Source organism: Platalea leucorodia, assembly GCF_965183815.1.
Source record: "Platalea leucorodia genome assembly, chromosome: 13".
NCBI classification, from domain to species: Eukaryota; Metazoa; Chordata; class Aves; order Pelecaniformes; family Threskiornithidae; genus Platalea; species Platalea leucorodia.
The window spans coordinates 1,499,381-1,512,804 of NC_138835.1; the positions used below are offsets into that span (position 1 = coordinate 1,499,381).

General features: G+C 50.9%; 1 protein-coding gene across 1 annotated transcript in view; it reads left to right on the forward strand.

Moving 5' to 3' along the window:
- The window catches only part of RIMS4 (regulating synaptic membrane exocytosis 4), a gene marked incomplete at both ends in the record, with an annotated part of 52,344 nt that overhangs the window by 37,297 nt on the left and 1,623 nt on the right, over nucleotides 1–13,424 (forward strand). Inside the window, 3 exons of the mRNA XM_082325641.1 lie at nucleotides 11,641–11,753; nucleotides 12,409–12,510; nucleotides 12,767–12,906. Coding sequence (XP_082181767.1) covers nucleotides 11,641–11,753; nucleotides 12,409–12,510; nucleotides 12,767–12,906 — 355 coding nt within the window. The remainder of the gene's footprint in view (nucleotides 1–11,640; nucleotides 11,754–12,408; nucleotides 12,511–12,766; nucleotides 12,907–13,424) is intronic.

Sequence of the window (13,424 nt, forward strand, 5' to 3'; positions counted from 1 at the left end):
CTCTTGAAACGTGGTGGGAGGGCAGTTTCTCTGCTTTCTTGTCCTGCAGCAAGGAAAGGAATTTTGGGGGGAATAGCTTTGAGGGACAGAAATGTGTTCTCCCAAATCAGATTTCTCTTGACCTCTCTCGTTTGCTGGAGCTGCATTCCCAGGGAGGCAAAATGAAGATTCATACAACTGTGTTATCTGTGGCAAGTTTATTTTCTTTTTAATGCTGGGTTTCTGACTGATACAGATACTCCTAGGTCAGAGACAGTTTTCGCCAGTGACTGTCAAAAACCCGGCTTTCAGCAAGACGAGGTTGCCCTGGTTCTTCCTACCCGTGCATCTCTTCGGCGTGTTCACACAGGGAAGAAAATGGACTCAAAACCTCATCTTGCAAGAGGGTTTGTTTTCCCCAGTTCCGCACATTTTTATAATCCTTTTCAATTTAAGGACTAAAACGACAACTTCCAAAAGCGGCACACAACTTCTAAAAGTGGCATCAAAGATTTGCTGAAACTTTGCTGCAGAAAGTCTTAAAATACCTGCTGTCCGTCGTACAAACACGCGTTTAAAGTGACGCTGATTGACTGCTTTCGCGTGCGTTGCGGCGAGCTGGCCGCGGCTGCTGCAGCTGCTCGGTGCCAGCGCAGAGCATCGCAGCGGAAGAAGCGTCTGTAGTGCGTGATTTTGGGCAATGCTGCTTTTCGTGTTCGTACCAGAATGCATGAAATCAGGGTTTTTTTTTATGGAGAGGCTTATTATGTAGGGATATAATTCTCCTCAGATATGCTAGGCCCTCCTTCAAGAAAATATTCCCTTTAGGGTTTTACCTGAAGATGAAGTATACTGAAGATAGCTGGTCTAAAGGATGTGTCTCCTGGAATTTAAGCTCACGCGCGTGCCAGTAAGTGCTGACAATGTCAACGCGCTGCTCCATTTAACTTTTTGCCGTACAGAAAGTCCCTCAGCTATATTACCCAGCTTTTATACTGCACAGTGGTTGTGCAGCAGTGTAGGAAATTAATATAATAAAACTCAATGTGAGACCTTATAGAAGGGAAGGGTGATATTTGTTCAAAACAAACCTGCGTTCAGTCATTCATGCTTCTAGGTTTCGCTCCGTGCAGGCGCCGAGCCTCGTCCACCCGGGTGCTGTGGGCTACAGGGAGGAGGAGGGACGCCGCCTGCGAAGCCTTCGCTATGTCTTCTGCGTTGTTCCCCACAACAGACTGGCTCTCGGACTGTTTTTTACACTTGCTAGGACTTACCTGTTGCTGTGGGATGATCTTTCACCTCAGGGTCTTGCTTTTTTTGGCTTCCATAGATCTTAAGCAGTGCTGCTAGCTTTTTGTTTCCTTGTTAGGGGGCTTTTTATGGCTACAGTCTGCCATCAGACGGGCTGTGAGTGATGTGCTCTCTAACTTCGTTGTCCTCCTCCTGTCCTCAGAGGATAGGTCTGCTGCTGACAGGTTGGTTGTGCTTTCATGCACACAGATGTTTCCATTCATAATTCATCCAGACCAATCTTAGTACTCGTTACAAATCTCTACAGCAGCGGGTATTTTCTTCTATGTATGTACTTAAAAATGTGCACGAGAGGACAGTTACCCACTGTACCAAGTGCCTACCGGGCAGTCTCGGGACACCAAGACTACTGCAAGGATAAAATTCCGAAAATAGGAATAACCCTGAGATTCAACAGAGATCTCCGGCTCCGTCCTGGCTCTTGCACAGCCTACATCTTGTTTTGGCTGGGTTTTGCTGCAGCTGCACGAGACCACGTACAACATTCAGAAAGCAATAGATTCTGGACTTATGTGTAACTTCTTCCTGCCAACCGCTTTTCTGTCTGAAAATGGAGAGAAAGACAAAAATGGACCTGGAACAAAAGACTGCTAGCTGCCATAGTCCCTAATAAGTGGTACTCGTCGGTTTTTTGTTCTTGGTGGCTACTGCTGAGACCATTAACTTATGGAGAGCTAGGGTGATTTTTACCTTGGAAAAGCACAGCAGGCGATGACTAGCAAAGATGTAGAGGATTGTTCTTGTGTTATCTGGGATGAGTCTGCCTGTCCAGCAAGGAGGCACCTTGTCGTTAGCCATATCATCTCTTTCCCATCGTGAGGGCAGCGCCAGCCTGAGCCCTGCCTGAAGCCGCCGTTGCGACGAGGGCTGGAGGCAGAACGCAGCCTGGCACGCGTGCCGCCGGCGCGGGCATCTCCCGCCTCTCGGTTTTGTCCTGTCTCGTGCTGTTTCTGCGAGCTACGGCTCGTACCAGTTCTCCCATCTGTGCGTACAGGGCTGCTGTGAACCGATGCTGGGACTTAGGCGGAGAGCGCTACTTGCCCCTCTTTGCTTCGCTGTGGAGCAGTAACTGAAAGGAGGCTGGAGAAAACGCTGGCCCGGCTTGTGACCATACGGCCATGTGAAAATGCACTTTCCTTCACCAAAAATTACCCATCGTCATTTGAGAATTACCAAAAGACTTGATTGCTAAACGCACCATTCGGGAGACTCATGTCATACCTATTCACCGAATATCTCTCTTTTGGTATCCAAAGCCAGGGGACTTCGAGACTTTTTTATAGCAAATTATCTTTAGGGCTCTCCTTTTATCCAAGTCCTTTTAAAAAATGTAACGAAATGTGTTGTTAATACAGTTCAGGCTGTAAGAAATCAAGGCCTCTCAAGATGGAAACCGGGAAAGGCATGGAGATTGTTTCTGCAAGATGCCAAGAAATCAGTCAGCCTGTTCAGCCCCGGCACGTCTTTTTGTGCTGTGAGGCTTGACCAGCCCGGCTCAGCGAGGATGCGACCTTGAGAGCTGCAGCTACAACAGTAAATACAGTGAATCCCACCTTCAGCAACCTCTTGGGAACAGGCAGAATTGCTCTCGGAAGGCAGGTAGCTATCTTTTATTCAGTGCGTCTGAGATGACTTGCGATTGCTAAAAATGGAGCTAGCCTGGTAAGGTGGGGAAGGGAATGGGGGAGGTCTTTGTACATAATTGACTGCATCGTTTTTATAGCTCCGTTTAGGTGGCAGAATTCATACAGCAGAAGGAATCGGATACACGAGCGGAGTACAGTGTGTTACAGCACATAAGACGGCACGTCACAGCGCTAAAAATGTTACAGAAAGCGGAGTGGCCAGGAGAGAAGCGGGGCTTGTTGAGAGGCAGAGACGGGGACGTTGCCCGGCGGAGGAGAGCTGTGTGGCCGGTGGGGTTAGGTTGGGTTCGGGTCCTGCAGGGACAGATGCTCACAGAAAACCTTTCCAGGCAAAGCGAAGGCTCCTGCAGCGTTCACGTTGACTTTGACAGGGTAAGGGGCTGCGTGCCCAGTCCCCTGACAATGCAGTCAGATGCGTATTGCATTAATAATTCCTCACGTGCGCCATGAATATTTTAAAGATAGGGGCAGCGGACGTTAAATTAACCAGTTCTGCCTTCCTCCTTAGCTGATAGATATCTACTTGGCTTCTGTGTGCAAGATGCGATTTAAAAGACCTTAACATGCAATATGGATGAGTGCGGTTGTTACACAGTACGTTCCTGCTCCCTGCAATTGGAGTTCTGATGGGGTTTTTTTTATGCTTGAATAAAATAACTGTCAAATATGTTATCAGTCTCAGAGGAGACTTCCCCCCGCTGCCGCTTTTTTCTGGCTGAAGGAAGTATGTGTTGCTGTCCCTGGTTTTTTAAAGACAGAGCTGGAGAACTTAGCTATGCATTAGATGTAGACGTACAGCAAATTTGTTAGTTCAGCTGTGCAAGTGAAACCATTCAGTTGCATGGCTGTGTTTAGGCAACTTGCTTATTAATGGCAACTCTGTGCACTAAGAGGACAAAAATAAAAGTCTTTTAGAAAATATTTACAAGAACAGAACAATAATTTCTGAACCCTGGGCCCAAACAAGTCCCATGTACGCAGTGGAGCACCTCCTTAAGAGCACATTGCTTCTAAAGGCTTGAGTTGATGGCAGATAGGTGGTTGTGTGGATAGTGCGAATAAATCCATGAAAAGCACAAGACAAAATGCTCTCTTCTCCAAACAGCGGTTCTCTGGGTGTGCCAGGGGCTGGCTGCGTTGAAGCTGTCTGGCTTCACTGCTAGCCCACCTGGCTGAACCCCCCGCAGTCAGCAGCGCAGCTCTGCAGAAGCCAAGATGGGCTAGGTAATAGGCAGTAAAAGGGCTTTGGCCCGAGGCGGGGGACACACAAAGTCGTCTCAGAATACCCCTCTTCTTGACAGAGCTCCTCAAGAAAAGGGTGTTGCACCCCGCCTGCGAAGGGAGCAGATGAATGCCTCGCTCTGCCTTTCTTCCGCGCAGCCGTAGCAGCCGGTGTGCGGCCGTTACACGTTGGTACAATTGAGACCAGTCCCAAAGTCGTGTAAGACAGAATTACAAAGTACTGTATCGAGGGCAAAAGAAAGGAAATATGCTGCTCTGTGCTTGGAACTGAAAACTCAGAAATGGTGTTGAGGACTGATGTGCAAAGAGGAAGGACTGGAAAAAGACTTGGAAGGGAAAAGTAAAGCAAAGCACAGGAATGAATGCTCTAGGGGGGATTTTAAGAGCAGGTTAGACGAGCAGCTGTCACGACTGATGTAAATAAAGCTGCTCTGGCCTTGGGACCTGGGTGTGGACTGGGTGACCTGCGGAGATGCCGCCTTACCATATTTCCTGCGAGTTTTGCAAGGTTTTGACAAGCTGGTTCTGCAGGCGCTTGCAGCAGCGTGGTGGTATACCTGGCATGCAGAGTCCCAGAAGCAATTTAAAAATAGATTTAGAAAAGAGGTCAGACAAACTCCGCATGGACAGGAAAAGAAATTAATGATACATTTTCCCTAAATGTGTCTGTGCTGTTACATGCTCTGCATGCTAATGTGCAGTCAATGACGGGTGGGGGTGCGGGAGAGGCTGCGCAGAGCCGCTCATGCGGTACGAGGGGGATCAGCACGGGTGCTCTGAATTTTCTTGATACCATTTAGTATTGAAATCGGCATTGTCCACCTAGGCGTTCAAATCCTGATCCGTTTACAAGCAGACTTTGAAAGGCTAGTTCTCCATCCGAATATGTGGGAAGAGCAGCAGCCTTGCCTTGAAGGAACCAACTGCATGGTGCTTTGCGTAGGGAGAGGAAGGGCGCAGGTCTTTGCAATGGGTAGGTCAGGAAATGCTGCTACCTTGAAAGAGCAGAGAAGCAAGCAGCTGGCAAAAAGCCTTTAAGCCACTCTTCAATTACGCTGCAGAGGACAGATTTCATATGCCCTGACCTACGGCGTGCAGCGCAGGAGCACAGTCTTCAGAGACTGCTGCACGGATTTCCTAAATAATCAGGATTATGAATGTTGTGTTTAAAAAGAAGAACATGTAGGCAATCCCAGCCCCAGCTGGAGCACACGGTTCCTAAGATTGCGTGAACACACAGTTTTATCCTGCACATAAGCGTGTCACAAAAGAAATAAATTGTTTATGCAGTCACCTTTTCCGTGAAGCGGGGAGCGGTAATTAGGTACGTGTTCTGCGTGGGGATCGCACGGGGCACGGCCTTCGGCGGCCTGGGGGTGCTGAGCTGGGCTCAGGGCTCTGCCGCCGCCGCGGCCTCGCAGGCCGGTGTCTGCGTGGTCTTGTCTCCCTCTCGTGGGTGCCCAGCCGACTGCAGCAGGAGCAGTTGTCCCCTGCTGTCCCAAGGGGCGTTGTCCTGGTTCAGCTGGGATAGAGCTGATTTTTTCTTCCTAGTCGCTGGTATAGTGCTGTGGTTTGGATTTAGGATGAGAATAACGTTGATACCACACGGATGGTTTAGTTGTTGCTAAGTCGTGCTTACACCAGTCAAGGACTTTTCGGCTTTCCATGCTCTCCCTGTGCACAAGGAGCTGGGAGGGGGCACAGCCAGGACAGCTGGCCCAGACTGGCCCCAGGGCTATGCCATACCCTACCCAGGCTGGCCCAAGGGCTATTCCATACCGTATGACGTCATGCCCAGTATAGAAACTGGGGGAGTTGGCCGGGGGGCAGCGATCACTGCTCGGGGACGGGCTTGGCGTCGGTCGGCGGGTGGTGAGCAATTGTGTCGTGTATCACTTGCTTTGTATTTTATTATTGTATTATTATTTTATTATTACTACTACTACTATTCTATTTCATTTTACTTCAATTATTAAACTGTTCTTATCTCAACCCACGAGTTTTCTGACTTTCACCCTTCCAATTCTCTCCCCCGTCCCACTGGGGTGGGGGCAGTGAGTGAGCGGCTGTATGGTGCTTAGTTGCCGGCTACCACGACGGGTGTCCACGCTGCGATGCCGTCAGCGCGGCGGGGAGGCACCCACGCTAGCTGGCGGCTGTGCCAGGGACAGCTTGGGCTTAGAAATGGGCATTTTATCCATGCATCTGAAATGGGGTTTGCGGCCTGTGCTGAGCCTTGGGGTGGAACTGGTACCTGTGCAAAGAAAATTAACGTTCGTGCAGGTTTCTGCTGATGCTCCTTCGCGTTGGTGGGCTCAGAGACCCCGGGATCAGTAGCCTCCAGAGTCGTCCTGCTGCTGCCCCTGCTCTGCTTCCATACCGACAGCCGAGGGCTACGTTCTGCGGAGCCTCCAGCAAAACGTCCTTCATTTGTCCTTGACACCCCAGAGGTGTCACCGTCCTCCCTGTGTGCTCTCTGTGCCTTCAGGTCAATAACAGAGTCACGTTCAACTTAAAACCAATTCCACAGCAAACCCCATAATCTTTAACTTCATTAAAACCATTCTCATTTAGCTGTGCAAAGCAGAGCCCGTGAATCACGATCCGTGAAAGCAGAGGGCTGGAGAAGAGAGAGTTAATGTCTCTCTCCTGTTCAGAAGGCTGCGCTGCCCTTGCTGGGTGGAGGATTTGTGCTTTTAGCTATAAAGGCCGACACGTGTCACCTGTTAATCTCCTCTGGGTGGCTGTTTGTCAGCGGGCGATGGTGCGGGCGATGGTCCTGCCTGCCGCAGCCCCGGCCCCCCGGGCACCGCTGCTTATGGCAGTTGCGATTTGCAAGTCAGCTGCAAAATGCTCCCGCTTTATTCCTCCAGCTATTTTTAGCACTTCTTTTTAGATTGCAATAAAAAAAAGACATCTTGTATTGGTGATAGCCAGGTTGTAGCGATTTCTCCCCTTAAGGGAGCGGCATGTTTGGCGATGGGAGGGGAAGGGCTTTCCAGGGCCGCTCCGGTGCCCGGGACACCCATCTGCTGGCTGTCACCCCAGGCGGAGCCGCCACCGTCACCTGCGGCGGATCCCTTCGGGAGCACGCGTCCCTGTCGGCACATCCCGCGTGCGGTGGTCCAGCTGGAGAGCTGGTGGCTGAAGCCAGGGCAGGTGAGAAACGGCTCCGTTTCTTCAGAGGTCGGGCAGGAGGAGTCTGCTGAGCGTGCGGCAGAGTGGCAGGGGAGGGCTCTTCGGAGCACCGGGGCTGCGTTTAAAGACCTGAAAGAAGTCACAGTGGTCCCTGGAGCTCTTTTCCTCCCTGCTTCAGCCGCAGGAAAAGCAAGTGAGTGAACGGGGAAGGTCTGTCCCACCGATCTCGCAGTCACTCTGTACGCAGCCCCCTCACCTCGGCATCCCAGCTTCTCTCCGAGCACTTGACAGCAGAGCTCACTGAGCTGGGTTTGAGCGTCCTGCATTTAGCCAATGCAGCTAAATGGTTCCTGCTGGTTTTAATTCACATCCATACTACATTTCTGCAGTTTTATTTTCCCCTTCCCTCTCCTTTCAAGGGAGAAGCAATGGCTTTCTTGGAGGTAGCTTATGATTTTTCCAGACAGAAATTGTTTCCATTCCAGGGTTACTGGCAATACCCGAATATGTGTCCAGGAATCCGTCAAAGCCAAGGAGCCTGATTTAGAGCTGCTGCTTCTAACGTCTAATAAAGCAGCACTGCAAAAGGTCAGCCTCCGTGCAATGTAGCGGCCAGTCCCACCAGCTAATGGCATAATCTATTAAAGATTTAATTCCCTCCGTCTTTCCTTCCCAGTCAAATATAACAACAATGGGGAACATTAACTGTCTAACCTAATACTGAGTTTCATATAGCGCTAGTAAAGCTGTTAAGTGAGGCTGTTATCCAAACTGCTGGAGTCTTGACCTTGGCCTGGGTTTTTAAGTGGGCTTTTGCCGTTCTTCTCGCGATCGGCCTGGGTGCTACGCAGCGGCAGCAGCAGTTCAAGCAGCAGCCCCGCTGCTCTCCTCGCGAGGGTCCGCGCTCGCGGCGCAGCCCTGCGTCCCTGCAGCAGCGTCCTGCCCTCCCGCTGTAGCTCGCACCGAGGAGCGGTCATCGTTTCGAGGTCGTCCCGAGCCCTCTGACTTCTGGGTGGAGACAACAGCAACACTTTCTTCGCTGTAAACACTTCCACTTGCCGTTCGTTCACCTTTAGCCCAAGAGCTCTTGGGCTTTTTAACGCTGTTCTTTGCGCTCTCCTGCTCTTTTGCTCCATATCGTTGGTGCAGGCTGCGGCATCGGCTGCTCCGTTAGCAGGTGCTTTTATTTTCTCCTGAGCGGCCCCAGCTGCTGGGCAGAGCCTTTGCTAGCAGCGCTGCCCGAAGGAGGGGTGAGCTGGGGTGTGAGAGCACGGGTGGTTTCTCTCTGCGCACATCTCAAGCGCAGGCAAATACTTGGCATCAGCCTTTGATGCGGTTCTCTCCCCAGCAGGAAAGGGGAAACGGTTCCTGTGGCAGGTTTCGTGGATTATTTGGAGTATTCAGGGGCCAGAGGGGTCTCTCTTCTCTGCTGTCCTGCAGCAAGCGGAGCTTCTGCGGAGTTTCTTCTCCCAGCTTTGCGTCCCCGCTGCAGTAACGTGGCTGGAGTTCACCCCGGGGAGGGATCGCTCCGAGACCTGGTTCTGGGTGTGCTGCAGGCTCTCGCAGCGCTAGGCTTTGCTCAGTCCTGGGTTTCCCCTCCGCTGTCCTGGTCCCAGGCATCTTGTTAATGAGCCCAAGCATCTGTTTTGAGCACAGCAGTGAACATTTCCCTGAACGGCTGTGGGCTGTTTTGCCAGCTTTTTATTTACATGCCCGTTCAGGTCACATACTCCCCGGGGCAGGAGTGAGACCCCAGCTCGGCCCATTTATCTTCCATGAGTTGAAGAGAATAAAGAAAACATTTGCCTCCTGGCTGATGGTCCATTCATCTCCTGCTGAATCTTATGTCTTTCTCTGTCAGGTCTCCTTTTTCTTGAACTATTTTGGGTTCTCTAAGCACTAGTTTTCATCCTTTTTTGACTCTCTATGGGCAGCTCAAAATGCCTGAGCCAGCAGACTGGAGGAGTCTCGCTGGTCCTCGTGTGTGCCAGGACTCACTTCTTCCCTCCTTGTATAGGCAAATCATGAGCTTGATAAAGCCCATCTGGCTCCGGGCTCCCCCTTCCCCTGCTTTCCCCATCACACGTCCCCATCCCTGCAGATTTACCAGCCCTGGGATCTCTGTCTGTGCACAGTCTGTGCTTGGCAGCCTCGCTACGCCTCCAGCGTCTCCGCCCTGGTCCTGTGCGCGGGGTGCTGCTCCCCGGAGAGGTCGGCCCCGTCGGGGCCGGCAGATGCCAGCTGGGCGATGGGGCCGGAGCTGCGCGCCCACGGGGAGCAGAGCGCGGCCCTGCCTCTGCCCCCGGGGTGGACGGTGGCACTGGGGACGCGCCTTGCGCATCCGAGGTGTCGCTGACGCTGAAAACCGAGAAAAGGCTTAAGCCTTCTCTGCAATGAATGCCAGTTCTAAATCCTGCTGTTTCTGTTGTATCCCAAAATATCACCCGGAGCGTTTGTGCAAACAGTGGATGCAGGGTGAAAAAACACCGAACCGGGGAGGATCCACCCCATGCAGAGCCCTTCCAGGACGCCAAGGCACCCTCCTCCCTCGTCCCTTTTCACAAAGGTGACATTTGTACAGAGCTCAAGGGCAGGTTTCTCCGTGCCGAAGGCTCGGCAGCTCCCTGTGTAGCAGCGATAACCGGGTGCCTCAAAGCGCCGGGTCAGCGCAGAGGGGAGGTGCGATGCTCCGTGGAAAAGTCTGGCCATTTAATTTGGAGCCCCCGTTGCAGCGAGCTGAGCCACCCCGCGAACCCCTCCCGAGGACGCGTGCTGGTGGCACGTCCTCTTCAGTCCCGTGCGTGGCGAGATGCTGAGGTGTGCGTGCTGGCTTCCTCGTAGGAATAAATAAATATTCCCCTGGGGCTGAGACCAGGTCTGCAAATAGCTAATGGGAGCTGAAATCCCAACCTGAAATTACCACTCTTTTGGCTGAATAGGGTTTTAAAAAATTGCTTTTTTTTAATGTCTTTTAAATGTAGCTGGCTTGCAGGGGGGAATCAATGAACCTTTGTGGCTGACTCAGGCTGCGTGAGAGCCTGCGGTCCCCAGCCCACCCCGCAGGCAGGGTTCCTCTCGGGCTGTGCTTGTACCAACACGCAGCCTCCTCACGCCATCCTTTCTGAGAAAGACATTTGGGGCAGCAGGGAGCTGTGTCGTGCTGTGCGTATTGTCCCCCACCAAGGACGTTTGGAAAAGTGCAGGAGGTTTGTAATTGTGCCTGACTTGGGCGTGCAGCAGCTTGCCCGGAGGCAGAGTGCAAACCCGGCGCGGTAGCGTGGGTACCCTGGCCCACAGCTCCTGCCTGCGTTTCAGCAGCCGTGTTTCGGTTCGGCAGATGCCTGTAGGACAAAAGTCGGTGTCGTCTGGTGGCCTCCAGCCTCCTCCTTAACCAGTCGCAGCAAGTGAGGCAAGTTTTCCCACAACCTGTGATGCAGCCGTGTAAATCAGGGCACAACTGGGTAAACCTTGATTTCTGTCAGTGTAGCGCAGGGTTTGACCCTTCTGCGTTGCTTCACCCGTGGCCAGTGCAGCGCCCAGCACCTGTGGCCGTGCCGTAGAGCAGCCTCGGGTGCCTGCTGCACAGATTTGGGGGCTGTCCCCCCCAGCAGTTCTTGTTTCGCTGCAGCGACTGCGGCAGAGGCGTTGCTGGTGTTTGAGGGTGTTGTCCCTTTGGCCTTGCACCGGTGTTGAGGCCCTCTTCATGAGCGCTTCGGGCCCCGTCGTGGAAGCAGGTATGAAAACCACACGGTGGATGCGATGGGTGCTTCTGGCGTTGAGCAGTAGGAAACGGGGTCCTCTGGTCAAAAAGGAGATCCATTGCTCTGTGCGTGCGTGAGAAGTAAACAGGGAATTGAGTCCCGAGGGGACTGATGCCAGCACCCCTCGTCTCACTTATAACTGCTGCTCTAGATGCATTATTTCCTCCCCCGAAATGAGGATTGGGAAGGGCCGGCTGACAAGAGAGAGCCGGCAAGACACGCCAGGGAGCTGCTTAGATTGTAATGCTGCCTAGAAGAATTGACCGGCTGCATATGAACCCGAGAGGGCAGAGATTTTCCCTTACAGACAATTAGTTATAGATAGATAAGTATTAACCAACTAGTCACTACCACTATTACAGTTTTTTTTTTTTTTTGTACAAGGAAAGGGATTTTAAATGGATTCCATGTATCTAAACTGCCTGGAAATCAGTGAGTTTTGCAAGGGAAAAAGGCTTCTGTAGATGTCATTAATTTCAAAGATATATTAAATCTGGTTCTTTAGTTACTGGGTTGCTTTAAAATGCAAATTAACCACTTGCCAAAATCAATTTCTTTTGCAGCTTGAATTTCAGTGGCGTCCATCTGGCATCTGCTGGGCAGTTTAGTGACTTCCTGGGCAGCATGGGCCCTGCGCAATTTGTTGGGCGTCAGACCTTGGCCACCACCTCGATGGGTAAGGAACACAAAGATGTTAGGTGGCCTTAATTTAATCTTGAAGAGACAGCTCCTACAAGCCACCTAATAATGTGTCCAGCATCTGCTGATCTACCACTCCCCCGCTCCGTTTCCCTGTTAAATCAAGTAAGCTTGGCTGCAAGGTTTTGCTGATTGCTGCGAATGCGGCGTTTGTAGGAGAGCACCAGCTTGATGCTTTCCTCTGTCAGATCTGAAAGGCATAGACTAAGTAAAACACAGCTCCAATCCTGAAACTGCATCCTGTGTATCTTCGTGTTTTTCTTGCTCTCTAAGGCCCACCAGGCTCTGTAAAGATTTTCTTATGGTCCACCATAATTGCATTTTCCAAAGCAGCCTGCAATTCTAGGTGCTTCAGTTTGGGAGAGATGGGAGGCTACCTGCCACCGGGGAGTACGAGACTGAGTCACCAAAGCCACATTAGAGGGCTGACATTAGAGATTGCTTTTGAAAATGTGGGCTTGAATCACTGCAGAGCTGCTCCGGAGTAACGCAGGAGGAGATCAGGCACTCGGGGCCTACCGGTTGTTACAGCTCGTAGCAGGCGTGACATGAAGGTTGGGGTTTTTTTTAGCATTTTAGTAGCCCACAGATGTATTGTTTTGAAAGCCTTCTATTTTGACATTTTGGTTTAGGGGATGTGGAAATTGGCTTGCAAGAGCGAAATGGGCAGCTAGAAGTGGATATCATTCAGGCTCGAGGACTGACACCAAAACCCGGCTCCAAAACACTGCCAGGTAGTATGCTTTGACCTCCTAAAGTAATTCACTGAGCCCCAGCCTCCTGCGATGCTTGCGAATAGGAAAAATTTTAATTCCGCTTGGCTTCTGCAGGAATAAGCAGTCTGTATGCGGTATTGAAAAAAAGGCTGGTTGAGCAAATCTTTTCACTGCTGTAAATGCCTTCTTTAGAAATACCTGAGACATGGCACTCTGTCTTTTCTCGAGTGAGCATGAAGATTTTTTCATATTTGACCATGTTTATTTTTTCCAGCTGCTTACATCAAAGCTTACCTGCTAGAGAATGGCGTGTGCATTGCGAAAAAGAAGACAAAAGTGGCTCGCAAATCATTAGACCCTTTGTACAATCAGGTGTTACTGTTTGCTGAGAGCCCCCAGGGCAAAGTATTACAGGTAAGACGAGCAAGACTGAGGTCTGCCCATCTCTCTCTTCCACCTCTGCTGGAAGGTATTAAGTCTGGCAAGGGATCTGGATAATTATCATAGATGAGAAAAAGCCAGTGGTTTTGTTGAACCAAAGGCACTCGATCTGAACATAACAAATGGAAAAGAAAACCTTTTTTTCATACTCAAGCTGATTATTATTTGACACCCTGCCAGGTAACGTGAGTGCCTACCAGGAAAAGGTTGATTTTTATTTTTTTTAATTGTTTTTTCCCCACCCTGTTAGGAGATAGGTAGTACCTAGAGATGCTAACCAGTCTTGCAGCATAGGTTGTCTTCTGTGTTCCTGTGTATTCAGAGCACTCTGCTTTGGCCATCACCCAGTCGCATATCCTACCTTTTCCTACCTCTTTTACTGCCGTACATTTTCTGCCATACTCATATTTTCAGTTCTGCACCTACGTTTCTAGAGCAGAGAGTGATTTGCATTCTTAATTCATACCTAAGTCATTTCCATCCAATAAAGC